General features: G+C 45.4%; 1 protein-coding gene across 4 annotated transcripts in view; it reads right to left on the bottom strand.

The window, feature by feature from the left end:
- VPS13C (vacuolar protein sorting 13 homolog C) overlaps positions 1 to 26,823 on the bottom strand; it is a 5,236,720-nt gene that overhangs the window by 931,830 nt on the left and 4,278,067 nt on the right. For all 4 annotated transcript variants that reach the window (XM_069624493.1, XM_069624490.1, XM_069624491.1 and 1 more), the window contains one exon: positions 13,648 to 13,759. In XM_069624493.1, the coding sequence (XP_069480594.1) occupies positions 13,648 to 13,759 (112 nt within the window). The remainder of the gene's footprint in view (positions 1 to 13,647; positions 13,760 to 26,823) is intronic.

Raw genomic sequence — 26,823 nt, 5'->3', positions numbered from 1 at the left:
GAAAACATCCATTATGTGTTCCATATGAGTGTTTGTTCTCCATCCAACGTTACCTTTAACGCTGTTATGAGTATTATTGTTGTTGTGTAGACGCTGGCCCTAGACAATCCAGCGTGTGTATGTTTAAAAACCAATAAAGTGTGTTATTAAAAAAAGAACAAAAAAAAAAAAGTTCAGCAGATAAATAAAAACACAAAGGGAAGGGGGCGGATAGGTAATTTATGGTGCCGCAATGTAAGGGGTGGGCTTAGTCAGGTAAAAAGGAAACACAAAAGAAGTTTATTTTCTAAATTCTAAATAGGGTCAACCCTGGGGCTGGCGTCTCTTCCATTATATTAAACTGGGAAGAGAAGGCAATGTGTAGCGATGAAAGAAAATAGAGCTATATTCATCTATTGGATTTCACCAATACAAAGTAACTAAAATAACAAACATTCAATAGCATGTGAATCTTTGTGCGTACAAAGTGTGAATACTATTTTATTTCAAGAGACCAACTTATGGTTAGGCCAACAAGGTGCAACCTTTATCTTTTTATAATAGTAGCCCACACGACAAGTAAGACAAACGTGGCACTAGTCACAATCAGGTTACACTACTCTGCCACAGAGGAAGTAACGAACACTTGAGAAAACACACTAAGCACACAATTATAATCAATTATTAAGTCTAACTACATGAAGCCAGATGGAGGTATAAAATATTACTATTAAAAAGCATGTTCTATATTTACTTCTATACTAAATGTCCTCAGAAAAGAATACTTGATTTACTTTTTACCCCATGATACAATAATATCTTCAAGTGCAAGAGGAGATGAAATAAGACGAAAGGAAGTCCAGAGAAAGAGGAGATTGTAGGAAGGAAGAAAGGACCAATATCCGAGGAAGCAAGATGGTCCAAGAGGAAGAAAGAAAGATTAGGTATAAGGAGAGAAAAGAAAAGAAAGAAGTTGAGGAAAGCAATAAAAGGCAAGAGAAGACAATAGATGAGCACAAGGAATGAGAGAAAAGGAAACAAGGAAAGAAAAAAGAAGGACACATGACAAAAGGAAAAAAGTAGCAACACTGGAGGGAAACAAGGAAATGGAGGTGATGGAGGAGGAAAGAAAGGAAGAAAACTAGCCAATGAAAGGAGGGATAGACCCATTCTCAATCTTTTGATCATTTTATCCTTCATGTTATTCTTCCATCCATGGCATGTATGGTTCTGGATAGGTTAAGGAATGAAGATAACCTAAGCAATAATATCAATACTAGAGAGTATTATTTACTTATTTTTACTTCACTTTATTTCAGGACATATATTTGAATAAACGTTCATACAAATAGTTGAAAATGTATAATAACAAAATTGTATTAATTCGAACTATCAGTTTGAAACAATAACACTTTAAAACCAAACATTCCATCCTAAAAACACACTAGTAAAGACGACAGTGCTCCAGATAAGATTTTGAGGTGAGAGCATTTTACTCTATATTTTTAAACTTTGAGACCAAATGTGATTCCAAGGGAGTAAACATTAGTTTTCACCTTTGCAAGAGAGTAAAAGAACAAGTTACTTAACTCTTGGTAACATTCTTTCTGATGGACATTCCTCCCACAAATTTCTCATCTATGACATCCGTTTCCCGGTGCCAGCTGCTCTTTGGAAACATTCTCTTGACTTTAGTTCCACCCTATTGCCCTAGCGCTCTTACGCGAAGGGACCGCAGAACTAATGTGTACTAGCTACCCCAAGAGGGGCAGCTAGGGAGGGTGATGAATCCATGGGAGGATCATCCATCAGAAAGAACATTACAGAGAGACAAGTAATTTGTTCTTCTAATGGACTCCTTCTTCCCACGGATTCCTCATCTATGATAGACACCAAAAGCAGTAAATGTACCTGGAGGAGGGAGGGTAGCAACACTACCACCTAAACCAGACATCTCTGAAGGACAGCTCTGCCAAAACGAGCATCCTAACCAGACATAGAATTCAAGCAGTAATGCTCAAGCAAACGTGTGCAAGGAAGCCCACATGGCAGCCTGGCAAATATCCAGAACAGGTACTCAACATTGCAGAGTTGAGCTGGTGTTCAATGCTCTGGTGGAGTGAGACCTTCAGAGACTTCCTTGCCGGCCTGATCACAGCATTCCAAAATGCAGAGCATGATCATTTGAAACAGGGTCGGTTTGGTAACAGAACTGCCAGCTCGGTCACCCACGGAGCCAATGAAAAGTTGGTAATCAGTCCTGCTCTCCCATGTTGGAGAGATGTAGAACTTGAGGGCCTGCACCAGATCCAGCCGATGGAAACACTCCTCTGCCTTTGAAGAATGAGACAGAGGATCGAAGACAGTGGGCCTCATTACGAGTTTGCCGGTCCAGATACAACGGTACTGGTAAGCTTGCCAGTAGCGTTGTATCCGGACCGGCAAAGAGTTGTGCTTCCGGGTGCGTTTCATTCCGCCAGGTCTGAACTGGCGGAATGAAAGGCACCCGCGAGCACAATAAGCAACGGCACGGTAATGAAGCGTGCTGGTGCTACAGGCATCCCCATTCCGAGTGAGCCCTATGGCCTATGGGCCTCAAAGGGGAATGGGGATCTACCGGTTCCGGCACCCGTGAAAGGGCAATTACCGGGTCCGGTGGGGCCGGAATACCCCAGTAATTGCCCATTCGTGGATGCCAGATATTTTTCGGAGGTTTCGCGGCAGCCGGCCGTTTTTACCAGCGAGGCTACCGCCAAACTCTTAATGGGGCCCAGTGTGATTAATCAAGGGATTCTGCGACTTCTCCCTGAGGGGAGCCTCTCTTTGTGAGGCTAGGGAGGTGAGCCCATAATGCAACACCCTCCATAGGGGTAGAGGCAATCCGGACCTTACTGGGAGAGACTCCCCTTTGGGGCCAAGAGCTCCCGTTCCCATGAGGAACTCCGAAAACCTAAGATCACACCATCTTCAATAAGAATACATGAAGAAAGACATGAAGAATAAATTAAACTTTGTTATTGTCAAAAAAGCGTACCATTTATGTCAAAAAAAAAAATTAAGAAAAACTGGGAAGAAGAATATGTGAGCCGTATTCAATGAGTGTCCGGAAGGGAAGAAGGACTGGTACAAAAGACCATAGAAGCTGCATGACTGCATCATACATCAAGAAGGCGGGGCCCTGGGAGGAGTGAGACACCGTTAGTTTCAAATCAACTGGTGCTGCCCGGCTGCGGAAGCACTGGCCGTGCGACGTACGATGCAAGAAGTAAAATCAGGTGAATACCAAAAAGCGAGACTTTAGAAAAGGCAGAAAACTCGAAAAGCTGAAACCAGGAGAGAGTGTACCGACTATTAGAAGGTCCAGAGACAAGTCACCAACCCACAGCATTGACAAGGAGGGACAGAGAACTCTAAGCAGAGAGAGAACATGTTGCGAGACGGCCTTACCCCTATGGAAGAAATTATAAATCACTCACTGTAGTGACTAACATATCCTTAAGTCCATAGTCCCCTTTCCTCCATACTGTATGGGCGTCCCTTCCAAGGGACGGGAGACAGAACCTTTTTCACCTGAAATAAACCTTGTTCCCCTTTAAATTTAGAGACATGCGCGGGTGCGGCCCAGGGAGCATGCACTGCCCTGAATCCGTCCTCCGGCTTCACACCTCAGTCCCCATTGACACGTCGACAATAGATCTAACATTGCCTAATGACGCCAGTATTATTAGGGGGGAGGTTGGTGGGACGTATGGAGGAAAGGGGGCTATGGACGAAGAGTATATTAGTATGTTAGCAAAGAGCTCGAGAGGGGAGTTGTTTGCGGAGGGATAGCTGAAGGTATTTTGGACCCAGGCCCCAGAAAGCCTTGTGGACAATGCAGAGGGTTTCGAATTTTATCCTTGCATCCACTGGGAGCCAATGAAGATATTTCAGAGCTGGAGAGATACGATCCTAGGGCTTGAGGCCAACTACAAGTCTCTCAGTCCTGTTCTGGATTAGTTGCAGAAGGCAGAGAGTAGAGGCAGGTAGATTTAGAAAGAGGCTGTTACAATAGTCCAACCTTGAGAGAACCAGAGCCTGGGAGACCATGAGCTTCTGGGGGAAGGAGAGGAAAGGCAGAGTACCTCTGAGGAGGTGCAGTAGAAAGTTTGACTTTTTACAGATATCAGAGATGTGGGCAGAGAAGGAAAGTGTGGAATCAAAGATGACCCCGAGGTTCTTAGCCTCGCAGGTGGGGGTAGGAGGAGGAGGGCCAAGGGAGGCCGGCCAGAGAGTGAGGGGAAAGGATGGAGAAGGTGTGCCGATAAGGAGGATCTCAGTCTTGCTGGCATTCAGACAAAGATCATTGGCGGACCACCACCTTGAATGGCAGTAAGGCAATCAGAGATGAGAGAGCGAGAGGAGGTGTCCATAGGCAGTCTGAAAATTAGTTGAGTGTCGTCAGCGTAGCTCTGGAAATTTGAGCAAAAAATGGCAATGCAGTGGGTGAGAGTTGCCAGGTATTGGTTGAAAAGCCAGGACGAGAGGTTAGACCCCTGGGGAACAATGGCGATTACAACTGATTGTAGCCCTAGGGTGGAGAGGAGATCCTCCTTAAGCAAATAGGTTCCTGAGAACCGCCTGTCCGAAAGCCGCATCAGATCTAGAGCCAGCATCCAAACAGTAATACTTGCAGAAGGCCGAGGGAGAGGCCCAAGTGGCCGTCCTGCTTATGACAAGGGACATGGCGCTGGAATGCGATGGCTGTTGCCTTGGCCCTGACTGCGTGGGCATGCCTGTTGGCCAGAAGCGACTTGTGCTGGCCTTCATACACTTCCTTGATGGCAGAGACCATCCAGTGGGATATGGAAGTCTTAGAGGCCCGATAGCCTGGTCTTGAGCCTTCCGAAAGTGACAAACAGGGCATTCGATTTGCGTAAGACCTTGGTCCTGTCCAAGTAGAATTTCAGGGCACGCTGACATCCAGGCAGTGCAGCACTGTCTGTGCTTCGTCCTTGGGATCGGGAAAACACGTAGGAAGTACTATTTCCTCGTTCAAGTGGAAAGCAGACAGGACCTTGGGCAGAAATGGCGGGTGTGTCCCCAGGACTACTTTGTCCTTGTGAAAGGTAGTATATGGTTCCGAGGCGACCAGCGCCTGGATTTCGCTGACTCTATGAGCCGAGGTGATGCCTACTAGTAAGGCCGTCTGGATGGTGACCAGCCTGATGTCCACAGACGCCATAGGCTCAAACGGTTTGTGCGCCAGAGCACCGAAGATTATGTTAAGGTCCCACAAAGGGTGCAGTCTCTTGACGGGAGGGTAGAGCCTTGCAAGTCCCGTCAGGTGTTTCTTGACGATAGATGCCTTCCTCCGAGTTCCTGTAAGCCCCAATGGCTGCGAGGTATGTGCAGCAGGTGTCCATCTGCACACCTGTGTGGGCGGGGTGCGTTGAGAAGGAGAGCACATCGTCCAAGCTGCACGCCAGCAGGTTGATTCCCTTGGAGTCTGCCCAGTGGCAGAATCTGGTCCATTTGCTTTTGTACTGGGCCCTGGTAGCCTTGCTCCGGGCGCCTTGTATGATTTCCAGATTGGCCTGTGAGAGGCTGAAGTGCCGCAGCGTTACCTGCCGTGGGGGCTAGTTTCCCTGGCACAGAGTGGATGACTCTGCCCCCTGCTGCGCCAGAAGATGTTCTGGGCCCATCGGGAGGTGAATCAGGGGCACTTCCGAGAGACTGAGCAGCTCCGAAAACCATGGCCTGGCCGGCCACCATGGAGCTATTAGAATGATGAGGAGTTGGCGAGACTCCTTGATTTTGCAATTTACCCTGTGAATCAGGGGCATGGGTGGAAAGGCGTAGGCCTTCATGCCGGTCCATTGGAGGTGAAATGCGTCGCCCAGAGAGCCGGTGCCTTGACCTTGCCAGGATACAAACTGGGGACACTTCTTGTTGTGCCAGGTGGCAAAGAGATCCACCTCGGGGTCACCCCCACTTGTTGAGGATCTCCTGAATAACGAGGATGTTTAGCTGCCACTCGTAATTGTCCGCTCCGAGCCTGCTGAACCTGACCGCTTCCAGGTTGGATTCCCCCGGGAGGTGGACTGCCGTGAGGTACATGTTGTTTTCCAGGGTCTACTCCCACATATTGATCGCCAGTCTGCACAGAGGAGGGGATCTGGTGCCTCCCTGCTTGTTGACGTAGCACATGCTGGTCGAGTTTTCCGTCTGGATGAGGACAACCTTGTCCCTGAGAAGTGGTAGGAATGCGTTGAGCGCCAGCCAGATGGCGTTCAGATCTAGCCAATTGATGTGGTATTCCTTCTCCAGACGAGTCCAGGTGCCGTGGACGTAGAGATCGTCCAGGGTGGCTCCCTAGCCCTCGAGAGGAATATCTTTGGTGACAGTGGTCTGCGGAGTGGGCGTTCGAAAGGGCTTGCCCGTGCATAGGTTGCAGTCTCTGGACTACCAAGTTAGGTCCAGGTGGAGAGATGTAGGAACGTTGATCATCTCGGATTGAGAGCGCCGCTCCTGGTTCCATGAGGCCGCAAAGTGCATCTGAATCCTCCTCATCCTTAGTCTTGTGTACGGGACGTCTAATAGGACCACTGCCATTAGACCCAGGAGATGTTGGTACCACCATGCCAAGGTCACCTCTCTGTTGAGGAAGTGGGTGTTGGCCCTCTTGATAGCTGAGATTTCGTCCTCCGAAGGAAATACCTTCTGGGAGCACATGTCCCAGTTGAGGCCCAAAAATGTCAGTCTGCATGGTTTGCAGCTGCGACTTCTTGAGATTGAGCGAAAAGCCCAGATTGTGCAGAGTGTTCATAAGGGCATGGGAAGAGTGGTGAACCGCTTCCGGAGATGAAGCCCTGACGAGCCAGTCGTCCAGGTGGAGGCCCTGCGCTCTGAGGAGGGCCGCTGTCGCATTCATGAGCCTGGTGAAGACCCTGAGGGCCGAGTTGAGGCCAAATGGAAGGACCTTGAAAATGGTAGCCCATGATCCTAAACCGAAAGAAAGAACGATGGGGCTGCCAAATTGGGACGTGTAGGTACGTGTCCTTCAGGTCCAGGGAGCACATCCAGTCTCCCTTGTCCAATGTCTCCGCTATAAAAGCTGGCGTAACCATAATTAAGTTTTGCTGGGGTAAGGAGAGGTTTAGGGTGGAAAGGTCCAGCACAACTCTCAGGCCCGCCTGGCTTTTCTTCTGAATGGCGAAAATCCTGGAGTAAAAACCAAAGCCGTGCGGGGAGGCTGGGACTTCCTCCACTGCCTGGCTCTCTACGAGCGACCGGATCTCTGCCAAAAGAGTTGCTGTCCCAACCTGTGGGAGTGGAGGGCAGGAGGGAGGAGAGGCTCTCATTTCTTTTTCACAGGTGTGGGTTTTCTACAGTGTTTTTCTATTTAGTTATTTTCATCAGTGGCAGCTGGTGACTTTTTTTAATTGGAGGGGTGTAAATATTTCATGCAAATGCAAACAAGCGACCAAGTGTAGCGAATGAAGCCTGAAGTAACAATGAGCGGTTATCCCACAAGAAACTTTTGAAAATAATGGCTTAAAATGGTGCATTTTACAACACACAGATTATGCAGTGCTAGAATGAAAGGCTTTCTTGCGCTAACAATATTATACTTTTTAAAAAATATAGTACTTTTTTTTTTAAAGTTCATGCCGAGTGCACCTCCAGTAGTGATCAGCCCAGGAGGGCTTACCTTTGATGGGTTTAGCTCGGTATTTGTTCTCAGAGGAGGTCTTGTGGTGGTTGGGGGAAGGCACTAGAGCAGCCCGCTTCCATGCAGCCTTCGTCACTGATGTTGGAGCAAGAAGAGAGAGTTGATGCCTTTAGATTTCAAAGATCGATGCATAATCTTATGGATCTATTTGGCTTTCACACAACAACAATTGGGCTGACTCATTTGGAGGCGTCTACTTTCTCAATTATCCCTTCATTCCCCATTCATTTGATTTCCACCTCCACCGATTTGTGTAACGCTAAGGGCACCAATCGCAGCTTTTGCGGACACTAGAACTGCTCCTTCCCTGAGTCCTATGTAGTGAACAAAACCCTTAAGGCAGCCCAGTTCCTTCTAAAACACCTCCGGAAAGCAAGTTGCCATCTACTCCCCTTTGATGTCACTCTCGTTCCCTTCTACCTACAACACCTGTTCAGGATGATCCAATCTGATGGCTAACGCTGCTTGATGGTCCAATGAAAGCATTTCTCTGCCTTTCTTCGCCACATATAACACACTGGGCCTCATTACACGGTAGGCGCTAAGGAATTACAGGTAGCGGTAAGGTCACTGGTGTGGTAATCCCTTAGCGCCCTACTACGAGGTCCCTCAGCAGGTCCCGTCCTTAACGCCTGGTCTGACCAGGCATTAAGGACGGGACCCGCTGAGGGATTTCAGAGCTAATAACGGTACCGCAAATTGTGGTACCGTTATTAGCTCCTTCCCCATTCCCATTGAGCCCTATGGGGGCTCAAATGGGAATGGTGAATGGTATTTGGAATTGGGACTTATCGGGTCCTCCAGGGTCGGAATGACCCGGTAAGTCCCCATACCGCCTACCCGGACCCGGTATGCGGTAAGGAAGTAGCCAGGCCGCTAATAGCGGCATGGTTACCTCCTACCGTGTCATGAGGCCCACTGTCTTCACTGCTCCCCTTGAATTGCAGCACAGCTTCACACTGTCCTATTATGTCAATGGGAGTGTTGACATATGCATTTGATCTAAACCTGGTTTCTTCCAGTGTGCAGCACTTGAAGTCATTATTCTATACTTGTTCACTAACAAGAGTATAGTCTGCCCCACTGTCTATCAGCATGAGTATTTGCATTCCATTTACTGCTACGATTGCATGAGCCTTCTTCCTTTTGACTTTCTCAGAAACTGCTTACACAGAGTTAACAACTTCTTTTTCCATGTATTCACAGTCATCGGGGTCATCGTCCTTGTAGACTTCCCTCACTTGTCCAAAAGTTTTAACATTTTTGCAACATCGGGCCAAGTGTCCCTTGCAACCACACTCTCGACAAACTATGTGCACAGCTACACAATCCTTATCATTCGCTAGATGGTTGCTGCTTCCACACCTGTAACATCTTCTGCCAAGTGCATATCTGGAATCTCCTTTGGAGGGACCCCTTGCACGTCCATATGTTTTGGCACCTCGGTATCTTTGACCACATCTTTTACCTTTCTCTCTCCTTTCTTTCCACTCCCTAACCATTGCCTCTGGGGCACCTTGGTCGTTTTGTGCCCTTCATCGGTCTTCTACGAGTGTAGCTCCTTTATACACAACTCAGTGTGCTCAATGCTTTTCACAATTTCAACTGCTCAATTCAATAGTGTAATTTGCGTTCTCTCCACATTTCTTCCCTAATTTTACTGTTAATCATTAGCTGGTCACGAATATTTTCATCCTGGCAGTGTGTGAAGCAACATTTGACTGCTAGGTGGTCCTAAAAGACACACTCCTAACACCCTTCTTCGACGAAAATCGACTGCATGGATTCGCCACGGTCCTGCAGTTGATCGGTCATAAATGGAATTTTGACGTGGCCCAGCGACAACGCTGAAGACAGAATCACTGCCAATGCTGGCTTCCTTTGGGCAGAGCTCGAAGGCATTGGACTTACACTGGCCACATTCGCACCAGACAAACCGTGCGCAGTTGGTACTGAACTCACCAATTTCATAGAGCCTTTAGCTGTACCCGCTGCAGCCTTCTTGAATACCTGAATCATCTGTCTGACAGACTCCAGCACGTAGCCTCGGTATCGCGGTTCATCTGTCCACAACAGAATTTCTCTTTGGCCCGTCAATGACACGGATGGCTGAATTGCCACCGATGCAGGCTTCCTTTGGGCCGAAGTGGAGCTTGAGGGCTTTCGACTTCCACTGGCCAAGTCCACGCCAGATGAACCGAGTGTGACCAGCGCAAAATTCACTGATTTCATCAAGTCTGTAGCTGTACCCACTGTGACCTTCTGGAAGACCTGATTCATCTGTCTCGAACTCCTCCATTCCTCCCCTCAATGGGCCCTTAGCCGAGTAGGACTTACCCATTTACCCTGACGAGTCGGAGTCACGCATCTGTGTCAGCGTTTAGTTTTCTTATGCAAAGAAGAAAAGGAAGAATGGTGGGACTTGCTATGAGAGCGGGAACGCTTCTTTGATTTTTTTCATGATGGATACCCTAGTGGTCGAAGTCTACGAAAAGAAGTAGTGGAACTATGTTCCCTGCTGGCCTGCACCCACTCCCCACAAACCCCATCACCACGTCCCCTCTCACACAAAATACACACCCCAAACACTTGCACCTGCTGTTTAAGGGAACGTTCAGTGCAGTGCACTGAAAGTGCAAGCTTCAACTTCTTCCTACACTTTTATTTTAAAACGAAACCATTCCGGAACAGTTTCTTTTTAAAATAAAAGTATAGGAGCTGTAAAAGGTAATTAAAAAAAGTAGAGGAGCACCGCTCCCGACCGTTCCCACTCACTTCGACCACTGCGATACCCTCACTTTCCTTCTTGGGAGTTGGTCCCTTTATGTCTAGTCCTGAGGAACTCACACCTGATCTAGCCGGCAAGTCAGAAGGGGGCCTTCCAAGTGCCAGCTTTGTGGAGCGCTTCCTCACAGCTTTCAGGTCCATGGTCTGACAAGAACTGCATTGCTCAGTGTCATGCCCCACTCCAAGACACCACACACAGACACTGTGCGTGTTCATGAGGGACATCTTCGAGTTACAGTCCTTGCAGCGCTTAAATCCTGACAGGTTGGGCCTGACATTCTGATGTAGGTACATTTCAAATTGTAAAATGTGTGCTGAACGTGCAGAAAAGAAGAACTGATGTACAGGGGAGTAGTGTATGTCTTAGGTACGACGACCAATGTCACTTCCGGAGTAAAGGAGTTGCAGTGTCGAGGCAGGAGATGGTTGAGAAACAACGTCAAGCTGCATTATACCCCCATGTCGAAATATTCAGAGCAGCTGACGCTGTATAGGATATCTATCAAGATATGGAATCTATGGAAGAATGTAATCCATTGAAATTCATGTCCACAACAAATGCAAATATTTCACGAGGGCACAGGATGCATTGAGGGCTTTAAAAGCATTACACACCGAAACAAAGGTCTTTATTTGCATAGGTCTAGACATTTTTTTCCGTCCGTCTCCACGAGAAGGGTGGAGAATATGGTTGACTTAGTTTCTCATGTAGCCGCCTGTACAAAGAGGCTCTCTGGGTTGGGATTCTTTTATAAGAAACATGGCTCAATCTATACCAGCCTGTATTTATTTAATGTAAAGTACTCAATGCTGTTGCAGCAGACACTATACACCTATCGTTTGTTGTGGCCATGTTACCCAACCATTACCAGTATGTCCGCAGACGGTGCATAGAGGAAACTATAAACATGTGTGTCTATATGAAATTTAGTGATTCAATCACGCACCATATGAGCCAGCAGGCCCATCTCCATAGAAACCATTATCAACACTTTTAAGACACAGATTGCTTTATGACAGTGAGGCTGATTAGCAAACTTAACTTGCATGCACGATTCATTTCCTTGAGCTCCTGAAATGTTAAAAAACTCTGCAATGTTTCTCATAACGGATGGAAATTTGTCGCTGTATAGCTGGGTTGATATTCTAGGATTGAAATCTACGGTTTGAGAGTTACTCAACATATATAAAACTACTTTACAAGCATGCAATGTGCTACACTTTCTCATTACACTGCAAAAATTATGTACAATGAGGTTTATGATTTAAGCTTTTTATGTTCAGTGGCTTATAATGATGAATTTCCAATGGTTTCGACCTTGCTCCGATTATAATTTAGGCCTATATTGTTGATGCATATGTAGTACAGTCAGATACCAAATGGCTTTGGTACAGTGCCAATATTGAGAACGTGATGCATGTTAGTAGATGTGAAAGGTTTATGCCTTTGAACCATGACCATCAGTCAGGCTTCAGAGCCGTCAGAAGCACAGAAACTGCTCTCCTGAACATCCGTGAAGACCTGCTCTCCAACCTTGACTCCAACACCCCTTGTTTCCTAATCTTACTTGATCTCTCCTCTGCCTTTGACACGGTTAACCATGACATCCTGGTGAACCATCTGCGTGACAACCTGGGGATCACCGGTCAAGCCCTGGCTTAGCTGACTTCTTTCCTTTCTGACCGACCCTCCCAGGTTCAACTTGGGCCCTTCCTTTCCTCTATCTTTATATCTACCTGTGGTGTTCCCCAGGAGTCTAACCTCTCTCCCTGGCTATTCAACCAATACTTGGCACTTCTTGTCCACTGCATTGCCGCGCTCTGCACCAACTTCCAGTGCTATGTGGATGACACTCAGCAAATTTTCAGGCTATCCGCAGCCACCTCTTCTCCCTCTCTTATCTCTAACTGTTTTCTGCTATGCAGGAGTGGTGTGCCGCCAATGATCTCTGCCTTAATGCCAATAAGACCGAGATTCTCCTCATCGGCACACCCACTCCCTTCTTTCCTGTCCCTTTCTGGCCAACCTCTCTTGGCTGCCTTCCTGCCCCCACTTGTGAGGCTAAAAACCTCAGGGTCATCTTCAACTCCACACTCTCCTTCGCTCCTCACATCTCTGACATCTCTAAGAAGTCACACTGCCAGCTGCACCTCCTCAGAGGTATTCTTCCTTTCCTCTCGTTCCCCCAGAAGCTCACTGTCTCCAGAGCTCTGGTTTTCTCTAGGCTGGACTACTGCAACAGCCTCTTTCTAAATCTTCCTGCTACTAGTCTCCACCCTCTGCAACTCATCCAGAACAGGACTGCAAGACTTGTCCTTGGCCTCAAGCCCAGGGATCGTATCTCTCCAGGACTGAAATCTCTGTACTGGCTCCAAGTGACTGCGAGGATTAAGTTCAAAACCCTCTGCATTGTCCACAAGGCCTTCTGGGGTCTGGGGCCCCAATACCTTCAACTCTCTCTTTCTAAATATCTTCCTTCTCGAGCTCTTCGCTCAGCCGCCTCCAACTCCTTTAGGGTCAGTCACTTCTCCAAGCAACGAGTTGGTGGTAGATCTCTTTCTTCTGGTGGAGCCTCCTTCTGGAACAGCCTCCCTGATTCTCTGAAACTTGAGGAGAATCATCTCTGGTTCCGGAAGCACCGCAAAACCTTTCTTTTTGCTTTTGCTTTTTTTCCTCCTCTCCCCTGCTGACCTACTGACTGAAACTGAAACTGCACTGGTTACCTGGCCACCCTCTGATCTCGGTCCCAGGTCCCTCCCCCACCAGTCACACACACCTGCACTGGGGACATTGCAACCCCTGCACTTGGGGACTGTTTCTGTATCCCCACAGTCCCACTACCAGCACTTGACACCCAATGTCTGCACTTACCGTTGCACTTGCCACCTGGTGGCCGTACTTTCACTTATTGCATATTTATTCTATTATCCCATGTACTGTCACTGTCCCCTCCCCTTCCCCGCTCCCATGCATTTGCGTGATCTGAATGACAAATGGTCTACTAGGATCGCTGTCTGTTTTCCCTCTGTTCCCCCCCTTTGCCTTGTCACGCCTTGAAACACTTGTGTATAGGCGCGTTATAAATGCCATATCATATCATATATCATATATCATAGGTGGCAAAGTAAGACAGTTGAAACTGCAAATTAGAAAACTGGACACATACCCTTTGTCTTTCAGATTCTGGGTCAGTACTAGGAGTGAACAGTGCAGTAACAGCCCCCAAGAAACCTTGGTCCACTTTCAGTGCCATTTCCTGGATAAGAACCATGAAATATCTGCCAGATGAAAATAATATGTAAATATGCTATTTGCTGAAATGCATCACATTGATTTGTTTGAAAGTGTTAGGGCAAAAAATGCTAAAAACAACTATTTATTTGCATAGACACATTGGTAAATGTTTTATTGAGCTAATACATGTTTAACAATCATAATATTTGAAAAATAAGTTACATACCTTATACTATCAGGAACAGACCGGTCCTGAAATGTTTTGCAGCTCCAGGGGATGACGCAAGACTCCAAGCTAATGCCGTCCTTTGTGAATAGTCCCTCCTTTTGCCTGAAGCAACACCACTGTTACACATACTGGGACGTGCATGCTATTTTACCTTTTTTCACCTATTTCTTCTGATCACAGACACAAAGAAACCATGGACCGGTCCGCAAGGATAAACATTATGAGCAATTCGACAGAGGGTAAGAGGAAGGGTGGACAATTAATATGTGGGAGGAATACCATATCCACCAGAAAGAGCACTGATTAAGGTCAGTAACTTGCTCTTCTAATGGATACTGCCACGTCTGTAACAGGAACCAAACGGCAAAACAAACACAGAAACTTAAGTTCAGTGTAGAGCAAAATAAGAAACAGTGTAAGAATAAAGTACAACTGAAATATCAGAATGGTTACTCTGCAGGATCGGTTGTAGTGCTCTGGAAAATGTAACCAAAGAAAGGTTGTTGCCGAGGGAAGTTAAGTGTTCAATCAAAAAGTTCCAAATTCTTGGTAAGTATCGGGTTTCCCCTTTGTCCTCCATTGTGAATTTCAAGAGATTCCCAAACAATTTCATTGTGGGTTTCCAGAGATTCACAAACCTGTCTCACTCCGTCTCTCTTAGTCACAGTCTTGGGTTTTAGGGTTTACTGTAACTACCTTTGTCATGTTACCTAGCTAGTCTGTCCGTAGGTTACTGGTTTCATTGGATTCCCCTCGGATAGTGAGAGGTAGAAATGGAGTTCTGCTGCAGAAGGTCTTCTAGCTCCCCTGGTTGTCTTGGCTTCTAAGGAACATAGGTCCCCTGGGGTTAGGCATAGACATTACAAGTACAGTGGTCCACATGGGATGTGCGTGTTCTACTTCTGAACCATCACAGCCCTGGTGAAGTGTGTGTTCCGAGTCATTACACATAAAGCAGTCCTCACGGGATGGGCTTCTTCTGAGCCATTACAAGTATAGCAGCCCAAATGAGAAGTGTGTTATGAGCCATCACTGGTATAGCAGCCTCAATGAGGTGTGAGTTCTGAGCCATTCTAAGCACAGCGGCCCTGAAGAGTTGTGTTATGAGCTATCACAGGTATAGCAGCCAGATGAATTCTGTGTTCTGAGCCATTACAAGTATAGCAGCCCTGAAGAGCCATGTGTTCTGAGCCATCACAGATATAGCAGCCTTGATGAGGTGCGTTTTCTGAGCCATTACAAGCATAGCAGCCAAGAAGAGTTGTGTGTTATGAGCCATTACAAGTAGAGCATCCCGGATGAAATGTGTGTGTTCTGATTCACTGAACATTTAGTAGTCCTTTTGATAAATCGAAAGTTAAGTCAACTATGTTACAACTGAATGTTACCAGCATCTTAAATGCATATCTCTGGTGCAGACTCATTAACTCACCTATTAACAGGATTTGAACTAACAGGTTACACAATAATATCTGCAACAGGGTTATTGACCCACTGAGCTACCTTTCCCAACAGGCTGTTGACACTGAAAGGCACATATGGTTAGGGCACTGGCAGTTCCATGAGAGGCTTGCCTGATATAAATGGCTTGTCAAAAGCTCCAAGCCTGTTTGGACTAGCCTCCATTAGTCAGGAGATTCATAATGAGGCTTTGAAGTGTGCTAGAATTTTTGCAGTGAGACTCAGTAATAGGACATGGGAGAAGCAGACATTATGAAAAGTGCAAAAACGAGCAGAAGGGATTGAAGTATATGACAGCAATGCCATCTTCTCACACTGTCGGAGGTTGGTGGGAAGAGCTCAGACACTGTTCTTGCTCTGTACTTTAGCTTGCTGCAGAAAATGCCAACACATGTTTGTGCTTTCTTAACAGCAGCTCTGTTAAGAAATTAAGGTACTGTCCCAAAACATAGCGGTCCTGCTAAGAAATGTGGGCATGATGCAATCAGCCGTGCTGTGAATATTTGGCATTGTGCCATGACATGTTATGGTATAGCAGCTCCATTGGTAAATTAGGCTACTTGCCTGAATATATAGCAGTCCTGCTGAGAGGTACAGGTACAATCTGTGCCACTGCAAATATATACAGCAATGCCTCTACCTGTATCCATTATACCTGTGTGGGAGGTCAGAAAGGGAGTTAAAGTTCAGACCACATGCCTAGCTATGCAACTGGTGTGCTTCTGCGATGAAAAGAAAAAGTATGAAATGCCCATGCTGCTGCAACTGTGCTGCCTCTATTAAAGCCAAATAAGCAGAAATGCAGCCCTTGTTACAGACAATTTTCATTTTATACAATACTACCTGTGCCCTAAAGCAAAGTGAAAAGCATGTTCATGATTCAAGATGCTTTAATAACACTGTAACCTACAAAATGCAGGGAGTTGGACAAAGTGAACAAAACACAAATTCCCTTTTACATTACTCAGAAAGTATTATCTTGATAGAATCATAAACAGAGGAGAGTGTTAAAATGAAATTAAACAGATCAGGACTTAGTTGCTACTTTCAAGGAACATTGTCGATTACTAAAGTAAAGAGTGGATTGGCAAGCTGCTGCTAGCCAGGCTGTCACTAGTGACGTCCATGATTTATGGGGGTGCTGCCATTAATTCCTGCGCAAGTGGTATGCAAGGCAGAATTAAAAGGGCCGTATTGACAAGATTTCTTTGCGTGAAAAGGCCTCATACGCACCTTATCTGGAGGGCTGGTCCTGGGTGGTACCCTTAGAAGTGCATGGCAGTGGCGCAAGTTATGGTTGCATAGCTTACCATAACTGGAGTATGTCTTGGGTTTTTCAATTTGCAACTTAACCATAACATCCCTTTAACAATGTTGTTTCACTGAAGGTCATAGGTTTTTACCAGTGCACCCTGATTTCCTAGAAGTTCCTGATATCTATTTTCAATGGTTACACCTAAAAATCACTGTCGCCTCCAACGAAGCAGCTCTACCGTCGCGGACAGTATGACATCCACGGACCAGCCTGAGACTAGGCAGCATCAACATAACTCAAAAGCACAGAGGACAACACAATATTTTGTACCCTTGCAATGACAAAAACATCTACATAAACCAACATTACCAATATTTAGTACACCCCAAATATACATCTATATACAATTAAACCTTTGCAAATGTAAACATTAATTTGTGATTCAGCACACAATATTATGGCATACACCAAATACAAAGCATAACTGTACAACTATCATCAATTCACTGCAACTCTTCACACATACTGAGACACATCAACCACACAGTGCAAAACAATATCTCACAAAATAGTAAGTACACTTGATTTATTTTTGTATTGTAACCATTCATTATATAATTATTACTCATAAGCAAATATGACCATTCTATATTTTGACAGAAATGGCAAGCACACTTGAGTAGCTGAAGGAGTGCTTCCACAAAGAGGAAATGAGCTAAACTACTAAAAAGAGAACCCAATTACCAAATCTACAAAATCAAATCACCAACTTGTCTTTATAAATAGGAGAACTTAGTAATACATTTAAAGAATTTGTGACATATGTTAAAAATGATTGTCACTGCCCTACTTATACCCCTCCCCTTTTCCCCCACCAATCACCTGAATCAATTTGAGAAAATGTAAATTACAGACGTTTTGAGGATACTTCTCTCCCTGCTTCACCTGATCATGACCATCAACAACCTTACCATTCCCCACCTACTAGGAACATTCTTAATACTTCTGTAAACCTTTTATAACATTTTATACAGTTTCTTTGTCTCCGACGTTCATGGACGTATGACGGCACCACGGACGGTCGCGAACTTCAGCACGTGACTGCGTCCATGCAGCATGTTGATGTGTCTGCAACCGCTGTCCGTGCCTGTGGATGTTTATCAAATCAAATTTCCAGCCAATCAAAGAAGTTTGAAGTTGAAAGTTTACCCTTACACGCCTGCTAGGGCCATTCTTAGTTGATCTCTTAACTTTTCACAACTTTCCAAGCCATATATTAGATTCCCGAGTTTGCAGAGAGGAAAAAGGTCCACAGACGGTTCCTCCAAAAGGAGCCACCCATTTATTTTACTCAATCTCAATCTGGCAGATCAGGAGAGAGCTACTTGCTACCAAGACTGCAGGAGATTTAAAATGCCATCTGTCATAGCCATCCCTCCTCCCAGGGGCCACCAACACCACCACCACCTAGATGACATGGACAGGCGAAAAGGGGCAATGAAGCAGAGGACGAGAAAGAGGAACATGAGGTAGAGGAGGTACCTACTACTACAAGCACTCAAAAAGAATCATGGGTGTGATGTTTTTTTCTTACCACTGTGGGAAGGGTGCCAAAGGCTAGGGCTGCCCATGTTAAATGCACTGTGTATGAAGCCACACTTAGTACTCATGCACTGCCACACCCGCACATTTCATCTGGGTGCCCTGAAAAAGAAGGTTCCTTTCCCAGGAAGTAGACTGAACTCCTTTATCGTCATCTTCCTCAACTGCTCCTGCCACCACACAATCTACCGCTGTGGGGCAGAGGATTTCTCCTGCTGCCTCACAGGCCATATAATAGGCTGTTGATCCTTTCCTTTCACAGACAACAGTTCTCTGTATGTACTGAGACGCAGTCCTCTGCAGGGGGAGCAGCTTCGCAGTGCCTCGAGGCTGCTGTGAAGGAGCATGAGAAGCGCTGCCCCCTACCTTAGATTTAAGATCACTCCCAACATCTTCCTCTGTCCACCTGTCCCTCCCTATCAGTGGTTGGTGCCCCTACCCTCCATTCCCTCCCCCACCTTCATCTTACAGACTTCATCTACTTTACTTTTTTGCGTAAAAAGTAGTTAGGCTCTATAAGATTCTCCAACATTTTCTTTAGCATGTTGTTCTATGCTAATGGAAATAATGTAGCTTTTGTATAGTAGATATAAAGAAAAAGTGACAGAAATAATTTTGTCTCAAATACTTTTCTCCATCATACAAAAAAACAACGTGTAATGTGCATGGTAAGTGTTTCTGCCACGGTCAAGGCGTCTACACTTCCCATCATATTACACCACCCAACACCATAACTTCCCTTCCTTTTCTGCCCCTATTTATTCTGCGGATGATTTTATCATCCGCGGACTACACTTTATATAATAAAGGAGGCATTTTAACTTAACTTTACTATTTCTTTCCTTGATATAGTGGTGGCTCTTAAAATAACCTTTTTTACTTTTACAGCCTTTTTTGGTTTTGTGTTTTTTCTTTTCACTACTACCACATGTTTTTCAACATAGTCTTCTTCCTTTTCGATTTCTTTCACAAAAACTGTTTTAAAGCAGTCTTGAAAATACAGAAAAATCTCATTTAGAACATTAGATAGATGTACTCCAGCTCTTCGAAAAATGTTTACGCCATCATATCGTATATTCTCATTGTGAAAAGATAGCATGCCTATATCTTGTAAAAATGCACATCTGACCTCAAAGAGCTGCCAGACTCGCCTGACCCAGACTCTCTAGTAGACGCATACAATGCCTCTATGACCAATGTACTAGACGCAATTGCTCCACTTAAACTATGGAAATTAAAGCAAGGGCACACCTACCAATATCTATATATGGCCGAATCGCTCTACTTAAAATGGTTGTGGTCCCTAAGCTTCTCTACTTGTTTTGTGGTGTCCCTGTTTGGCCAGGGAGGGAATTTTTTCCAAAATTGCAGACCCTTTCCGCAGCTTTTGTATGGGGGGGAGGGCTGTCAGGCTCAGTTGGCCGAAGATGTGTGAGAGATACGAAACTGGCGGATTGGCGGCCCCTGACTACCTGCTGTATTATCATGCGGCACAGGCACACTTTTGCGCGCTACTGGGCCTCCACACCTGAACCGCATGCCCATGTGCGAGCCAAGAAGTTTACTGCGGCCCCTTCCAATATTCAGGCACTGCCGTTCACCACGGTCGAAGGGAAGGTTACAGATATAGATCCGGTGGCCTCTACGGTCCGGGCCTGGTCAGCCCTATTCACCAGAGTAAGATGCGAGATCCCTTTTTGGTCGTTTCTTTCCTTGTGGCACTATCCCGGGTTAGAACCCACGTTTGATACTGCGATTCAAAAAAGATGGGACCCTGATAAAGAGATGAGGCTTGGAGACCTTTATCCAGATGGAAAGTTTGCTACTTTACAATTAGTACATGATAGGCTGGGCGATGGTGTTACCATTACTCTACAGTATTACCGGCTAAAAGCATCATGTAAGAAATTGTGGCCTACATTTCCAGATGCCCCAGAATCACACCAATTCATTATGGCAACCATGTCACAGGATGGGTTTATTGGCACCATATCTAGCCTCTACAGGGCAGCTCAGTTATATACCCCCTCTAAGAATGGTATGAAACTAAAATGGGAGCGAGACCTGGGAATCACCATAGAGGATGCTCAGTGGTCCAAATACTGTCAGCACACTAAAGCTAGCTCGATCAATGCCAACTTCCGATTAATACAATTTAAGATCCTTAATCACTTACATATTACACCTCACAGAGCTTCTAAATTTAATCCAGCTTTGCAAGCATATTGCCCCAAATGCAATTCCACCATGGCAAACTCTATTCATACGTATTGGAACTGTCCCCCGGTAAGAGCATTTTGGGAGGAAGTTGCTGAAACAGTTAGTGATATTGTTGGTCTGTCTATACCTGCAACACCGCTTAAGTACTTGTTGGGAGATATAGGCAAGGCAACAGTAAGGGTGCGTCGCTTTGTAGCTGTTGCTGGTGCGGTGGCCAAGAGGAACATTTTGCAGGCCTGGAAAGCTAAATCGGCCCCCAGTCATAAGACCTGGCTAAGCTATTTAATATATGTCCAAGAGTTTGAGGAACATTATGTTCAGTCCGTATCGGCGGTGTGCAGACCTAAGGATATTTGGGCCCCACTACGGAACTACCTATCATCCGCTAGAAACAGTGAAGATGAGACAATCTCCTGTGTTCTCCTATGTTCTCCTTGATGAGTCTGCTTGTTAGGCTTTTAGGGAAAGTGTACAGTTCCATGTACTGGGTCTCTGTGATACTTGGTGTTGATGCCTTCGCCGCACGAATATTGTGAACCGGAGCTGCTGTACTTGTTTTGTCACTACGTTTTTGGGGGATTAATACTATAAATCGGGAAGTGCACTGGTTTATATTAGTTCATATTTTGGAGGTGTACTTTAAGATCGTTGGGGTGGGGGCAATCTTCACTGAACAATGGTCACTATTAAGCCTGTCCCATACACATATATTATGATTTATGGTGCTTATTCTTTGTGTTCACCTGTTCCTGTTCCATGCACTTACTGCTTTTTTTGCTTGTTTTTTTTGTTGGCTTAAAATCTCAATAAAAAGATGTTTAAAAAAAAAACCAAGGGCACACCTGAACTCCTGGTTCACGCCCCACTTAAAATCCTTGAGAGCAGAAAAAATAAAGTTAGAAGTCCTATGGAGACACCTAGCCACTGAGGAAAATAAAACAAACCTTAAACAATAGCACTGCCTTCTATAAAAAAGAAATAATTTGTACAAAACAAGAAACCTATAATGAGAGGAATCACAAAGCCAGCTCAAGCTCAAAGGAACTCTTCATCATACTAAGAGAACTGTAAGCTCACACACCACAGACAGATGACTACTTAAAAGACAAACTATGGTGTACAAACATCCAGAATGCGCTAACAAACAAAATATCCCTTCTTCAGAAAAAGATTGTGGACAAAAAAAGAATCTACCCCACCCCCACAATTAATCACAACACCCGACCAGATCCTTCAACCAAACCTCCTCAAAGCTTTAGATTTTCTCAAGTATCCATTATTGAGGTTGAAAAAATCATTTCCTCCCTTAAACCAACTAGGTGCCAGGGAGATAGCTTCTCAGCACAAATAATTAAAGATGCTGCCAGAGACTTAGCACCCTTTATTTCTAAACTCATGAACTCATCATTCTCATCAGGGATTGTCCCTAGTAACCTAAAGGAGTCCTGGGTCCTTCCCCTCCTAAAAAAACAATCCTTGAACCCATCCATTCCCACTAACTATAGGCCGATTACCACTGTACCTTGTCTCCTCAAGATACTAGACAAGGTGGTTTACATCCAGATACAGGAGTACATAGAGACTAACCATCTACTAGGAGTCCGCCAATCCGGCTTTAGACCACAACATGGCACGGAAACAGCACTGTTGGATTTGAAAACCCAGATTGACGGATTTAAGGACAACAGCAAAATTGCCTTGTTACTGCTCCTTGATCTCTCAGCCGCCTTTAATTTGGTTGACCATGAAGTTGTGTGCCAACACATAGCCTCAGCTGCTCACTTTTCACAGGAGGCCATTACGTGGATCAAATCCTTTCTGAACAAAACGACCATGAGAGTCTTCTCTACCCCAGACGCTGCCGACCCTATCCCCATTACATGTGGTGGGCCACAAGGCTCCTGTGTCTTACCAACAATGTACAATATTTTCACAAAACCACTGTTTGACGATTTGGACCATCTTGGTGTCACCTACACTAATTACGCAGATGACGCCCAGATCCTTATCTCGCTGACAGGTGACTACCTCAAGGACTTGGCCCTATTGATCAAAATTACTTAATCATTCAGGCATGGATAGCCGTTCATGGCCTCTGCCTGAATGATGATAAGGCAGAGCTCTTAATACTTGACTCTACAGCCAATCTACGCAAGCTCAACACAAAATATACATCATTCAATGTTGATGGGAACATTATCAAAGTGGCAAAAGAGGTAAAAACTCTCGGCTTTTACCTCAACTCAACCCTCACACTAAATAGACAAGTGAATGCCATGGCTTCCTCTACAGCATACACTTGCAAATTGATCAGGGCTTGCAAACCCTTTCTTTCCAAAGAAAGCTGTACGATTCTGGCCAGAGCCCTCAAACTATCCAAGTTGGATTATTGTAATGTACTGTATTTAGGGTCTAGCAAACCCATTATTAACAAAATCCAATTTCTCTAAAATAATGTGCTGAGATCAGCATGTGGCATCCATAGGAGGGAGCACATATCGGACGCAAGAAGACAGAACAAATGGCTCTCTACCTGACAAAATTACGCTTAAATCTGCCTCCTTAACATACAAATGCCTCCGTGATGCTGCCCCACGTTACATTTCAGAGAGAATTGTCAAGAAATCCTCATCACGCCCTACTAGGACAGTCAATTCATTTTGGCTGGCTGTCCCTAGATTTAAACTAAAAAAGGCGGGAGGAAGCAACTTTCCAGTCATGGCGGCATAGCTCCGGAACTCCCTACCCCTCTCACTGAGAGAGGACCAACCATTCCATCAATTTAGGCGCAACACCTTAAATTGGCTTGTATTCCAGGACATTTGAGTCACCCGTCCTGTCTATGCCCTATAGCTACTCGACCTATTAACTCTGCAACCTTTGCCACTGATCAAAACAATTTTCCTCTGCTCCTACACTGAACAATCCAATGTATCACTATGTAAATTTGATATGCTTTCTTATGTACCATTCATCTGCAACTATTGTAACTCGTTCAACAAATTTTTGTCTGCAACCTAAGCTTATTGTATCCCTGTGCAAATGCGCCCTGATACCTTTGGGTTTGGCACGCAATACAAATAAATAAACAAACTATCAAACATTAAGGTTCCACCTGGCTTTTTCAATTTGTAGACAACACAAGCTTGATCTTTTCCACATTTGCCTTTGAGTAATCCGTGAAAAAATAATCTTTGTAGCTGGAAACAGTTCTATTAGACTTCAAAATGTATCTTTCATAGCAAACTGCAAGGTTATTCCAGTAACATATCCCAAACCGTTGCCTCCACAATTTAATATCATTATTTTTGGATGTTTGAAATGCACCATATTTTTTGTACATGGGTAATAATAACTTCAGTTCATTCCGCAAACTACATACAATAAAACCTCCACTCAATCAAACAATAAATAATGCAGTGCTCGTGGAGTCTGTCAAATTAAAATGACCTATTCTAACAAAACCTAATGCCTGCCGCCCTGTCTCTTGTACAAAAAAAGTGAATAAAGGAGAAATGTATGCAAAAGGAAAGATCAGTAATCAAATGAATAAATGTGGTTGAACCAGCTCTCCTCCCCACGTTAGACCTCACAGAGTATGGCTGTACCTGTAGGCAGGATGACACACTCTGGCTCGGCTTCCAACACAAATACACTTCTGCAACATGGATTGAGGCCCATCTGGCATTCCACGTTTAAGTCTCTTTTCTCGATTTCCAAAAATAATGTTTCAACCAAAAAGTTCACAAAGGTCAGACTCTGTTGGGCTCAGACCTTTCACTACACAGTTCTCGTAGGTCCCCCCCTCTGCCAGGCTCAGACCTCTCACGATAAAGTTCTACACAAACTTGCAAAGAGGTGAGGGGGGTGCTCCCTTCCCAAAGCTTACTTCACTTCGGGTCCCCTCTGTTAGGCTCGGGCCACTTTCGGATGTCGAAAGCTTTCAAACGTGTGTGGCTTACTTTTCAGACCACTGCAGGACCAGCTCGACTCAAAATGTATAGTTAAACCTTTACCTTCCCCTTTCTAGGATTTAAACATTTCCATATAACCTTTGCTGTATATTCGCTTTCTTGCTTCAAACAATTTACCTTTCACAGAGACTTTCGAATAGTCTACTTCCTTTCGCCGCACCACTCCATTACTTAGTATCGCTGAACTCGCAGCTGCCTTTCACTTCAAAGTTCATTCACAGGTCTGCCTTTCCACACGTTTCAATCACACGCATGCAGCCTTCACTTGTGATAAAATGTTGCTATTTCAAACTTTTACACACACCGTATTTCAGGTCGCTTGCCAACTCACTTGCTGTGTGTGTTTCTTCTTTGCTTTATGATTTCCAATTCACAAGTCAAGGTTAGTACCACAGGCTTGGCCTTGCCTCCCAACTCTGCCGTTCACCCAGGAGGGTCGCTGGCATCCTCGAAACACAATGCAGTTTACACTTGCGGGATCTGACCTTCTCCATGTGTCTGTAGCGGCCTGTCGGAGGCAACAACCTCCAGAAGGGAACTCTGGGGTTTTCCAACCCGCTGCTCTCGCCCTTTGGTCCGGCGCTCTGCTCCAATAGGTTTGCCTTCATCCCAGAAGCCCTGCTCGTTCTCATGTTCTGTCTTGCTCAGAGTGTGTCTTTACGTGTTGCCTTTTATACTCGTGTATGGAGAGCCTTTTATACTCGTGTATGGAGAGCGAACTAGTAACAGGTGTATGGACTTAGTGTAAAGTGCCTTACTTCGCCTGACCCAATTACCGGGACATGTCCAGTACGATGTGAGCGAGTTAGTCTGGTTACTCTCAGTCACCCACTTCCTCAGCCCAGTGTTTGTGTAAAAAAGAGGGCGGGGGAGGAGGGGCAGTTGGGACTTCAGAAAATCCTGGTAGATGAACAAAAAAGGGGGGAATACTGCATCTTGCCGTCAGCCGTCTCACCCCCACTCCCGAAAGACCCCTCACCCAGGCGATCCTCCCGCACTGGTCCACCCCCAGGGTCTGGATCCAAAGGCGATGGCCATGCCCTGGCCACCTGAGAGAGAGATCCCTGTGGACTAGCCGGTGAGACACCCTCTGGTTTCTCACAGTACTTTGCATATACCTTCACCCAATGAATCCACAAATATCTTAACATCCAAACAGTCTTCTTGTTCAGAGCCATGCTTCCAGAGTTCAAACAATAAAACACTTCCTATCCTGCGCATCTGTACACTTCAACAACTCCTCTACAAACAGGAGACCTGATTGGCAGTCTGCGCAGTCTTCTTTTTGTGCAGGGCATCATTAAAAGACCTGGATGGCACGTACGCCATCACGGACTATCACGGACATCACTGCACAGGATAGCCCTCCTATCCTTTTTACTTCTACTTGCGTGAAACAGTTACTCCACCTTTATTTAGGGAATTTTAAACCTTGCTTGTAACAGCTGAAAGTGTAACACATCAGTATGTGTCACTCACACCACCACCCCACAACCACGACTTTTTTTGTGTGTCAGATGAGCATATTAAGGCATGTTTGCACTCATGGAGTAAATCTCTCTGGACAGGACAAAGCTTGTCATCCTAGACTTCGAACAACTGGTTAAAGAGCAAAACGTTGAAGCTGGTCATAGCCCAGCTACCCTGCAGAGACCACCAATCCATGCCATTCTGCATCTTCACTAAAGCAACACCTCTTGCAAAACAGACCAAAGCTGCAAATGGGTCAATGAAAAAAGATCAGCCGGGACAACATCAATCACAAGAGCTCTGTGGCTCCAAAGCAGCACACATTAGCAATTAAATACTTACTGCCACAGTAACCGCCACTTAGACAACAAAGAAACAATTCCAACCTTTCAATGTCCATGGGCACTATCAATTACTATAGGCATGTTACTGTACTATAATAACGGAAGAGAAATGATTCTACCAATGGCCAATGGCCAATGTGCACATTTCTGGAACCATTATGAACATTGTAATCACTTTAATAATACCCTTCCACCATGTTAGAAATACAGTATACCGGGGGGCACTTTTGAGTGCCGACAAGATGGCCGCTTCAGCGTGCCGCTCCGCAGCCTGCTACTGCATCGTAGCAAATATCTATCCTTCCCCTGCACGTAAATCAGCAGAGCTGACTACTGGTGCTGCCCGAATATATTGTCGCTGTCTGGCCGGCTTGGATTTACTCTGGTGCTTTAATTTGGAGCTATCCCAATGCGGCCCACGCGGCCGTCGCACATCTTTGCTGGACGTCTAGCTGCGCAGGACATGGCACTGGGCTCAACTGCTGATCGCTGGCTGCTCAACATCTGACACCCGCAGAATTGAAGTTGGAGGGTCGTTGGCGCATTGGTCCTG

This window comes from Ambystoma mexicanum, chromosome 11 (assembly GCF_040938575.1).
Source record: "Ambystoma mexicanum isolate Mex_15411 chromosome 11, UKY_AmexF1_1, whole genome shotgun sequence".
NCBI lineage: Eukaryota > Metazoa > Chordata > Amphibia > Caudata > Ambystomatidae > Ambystoma > Ambystoma mexicanum.
The sequence above is the reverse complement of the archived record's forward strand: the minus strand, read 5'-3'. Positions and strand labels throughout refer to the sequence as shown.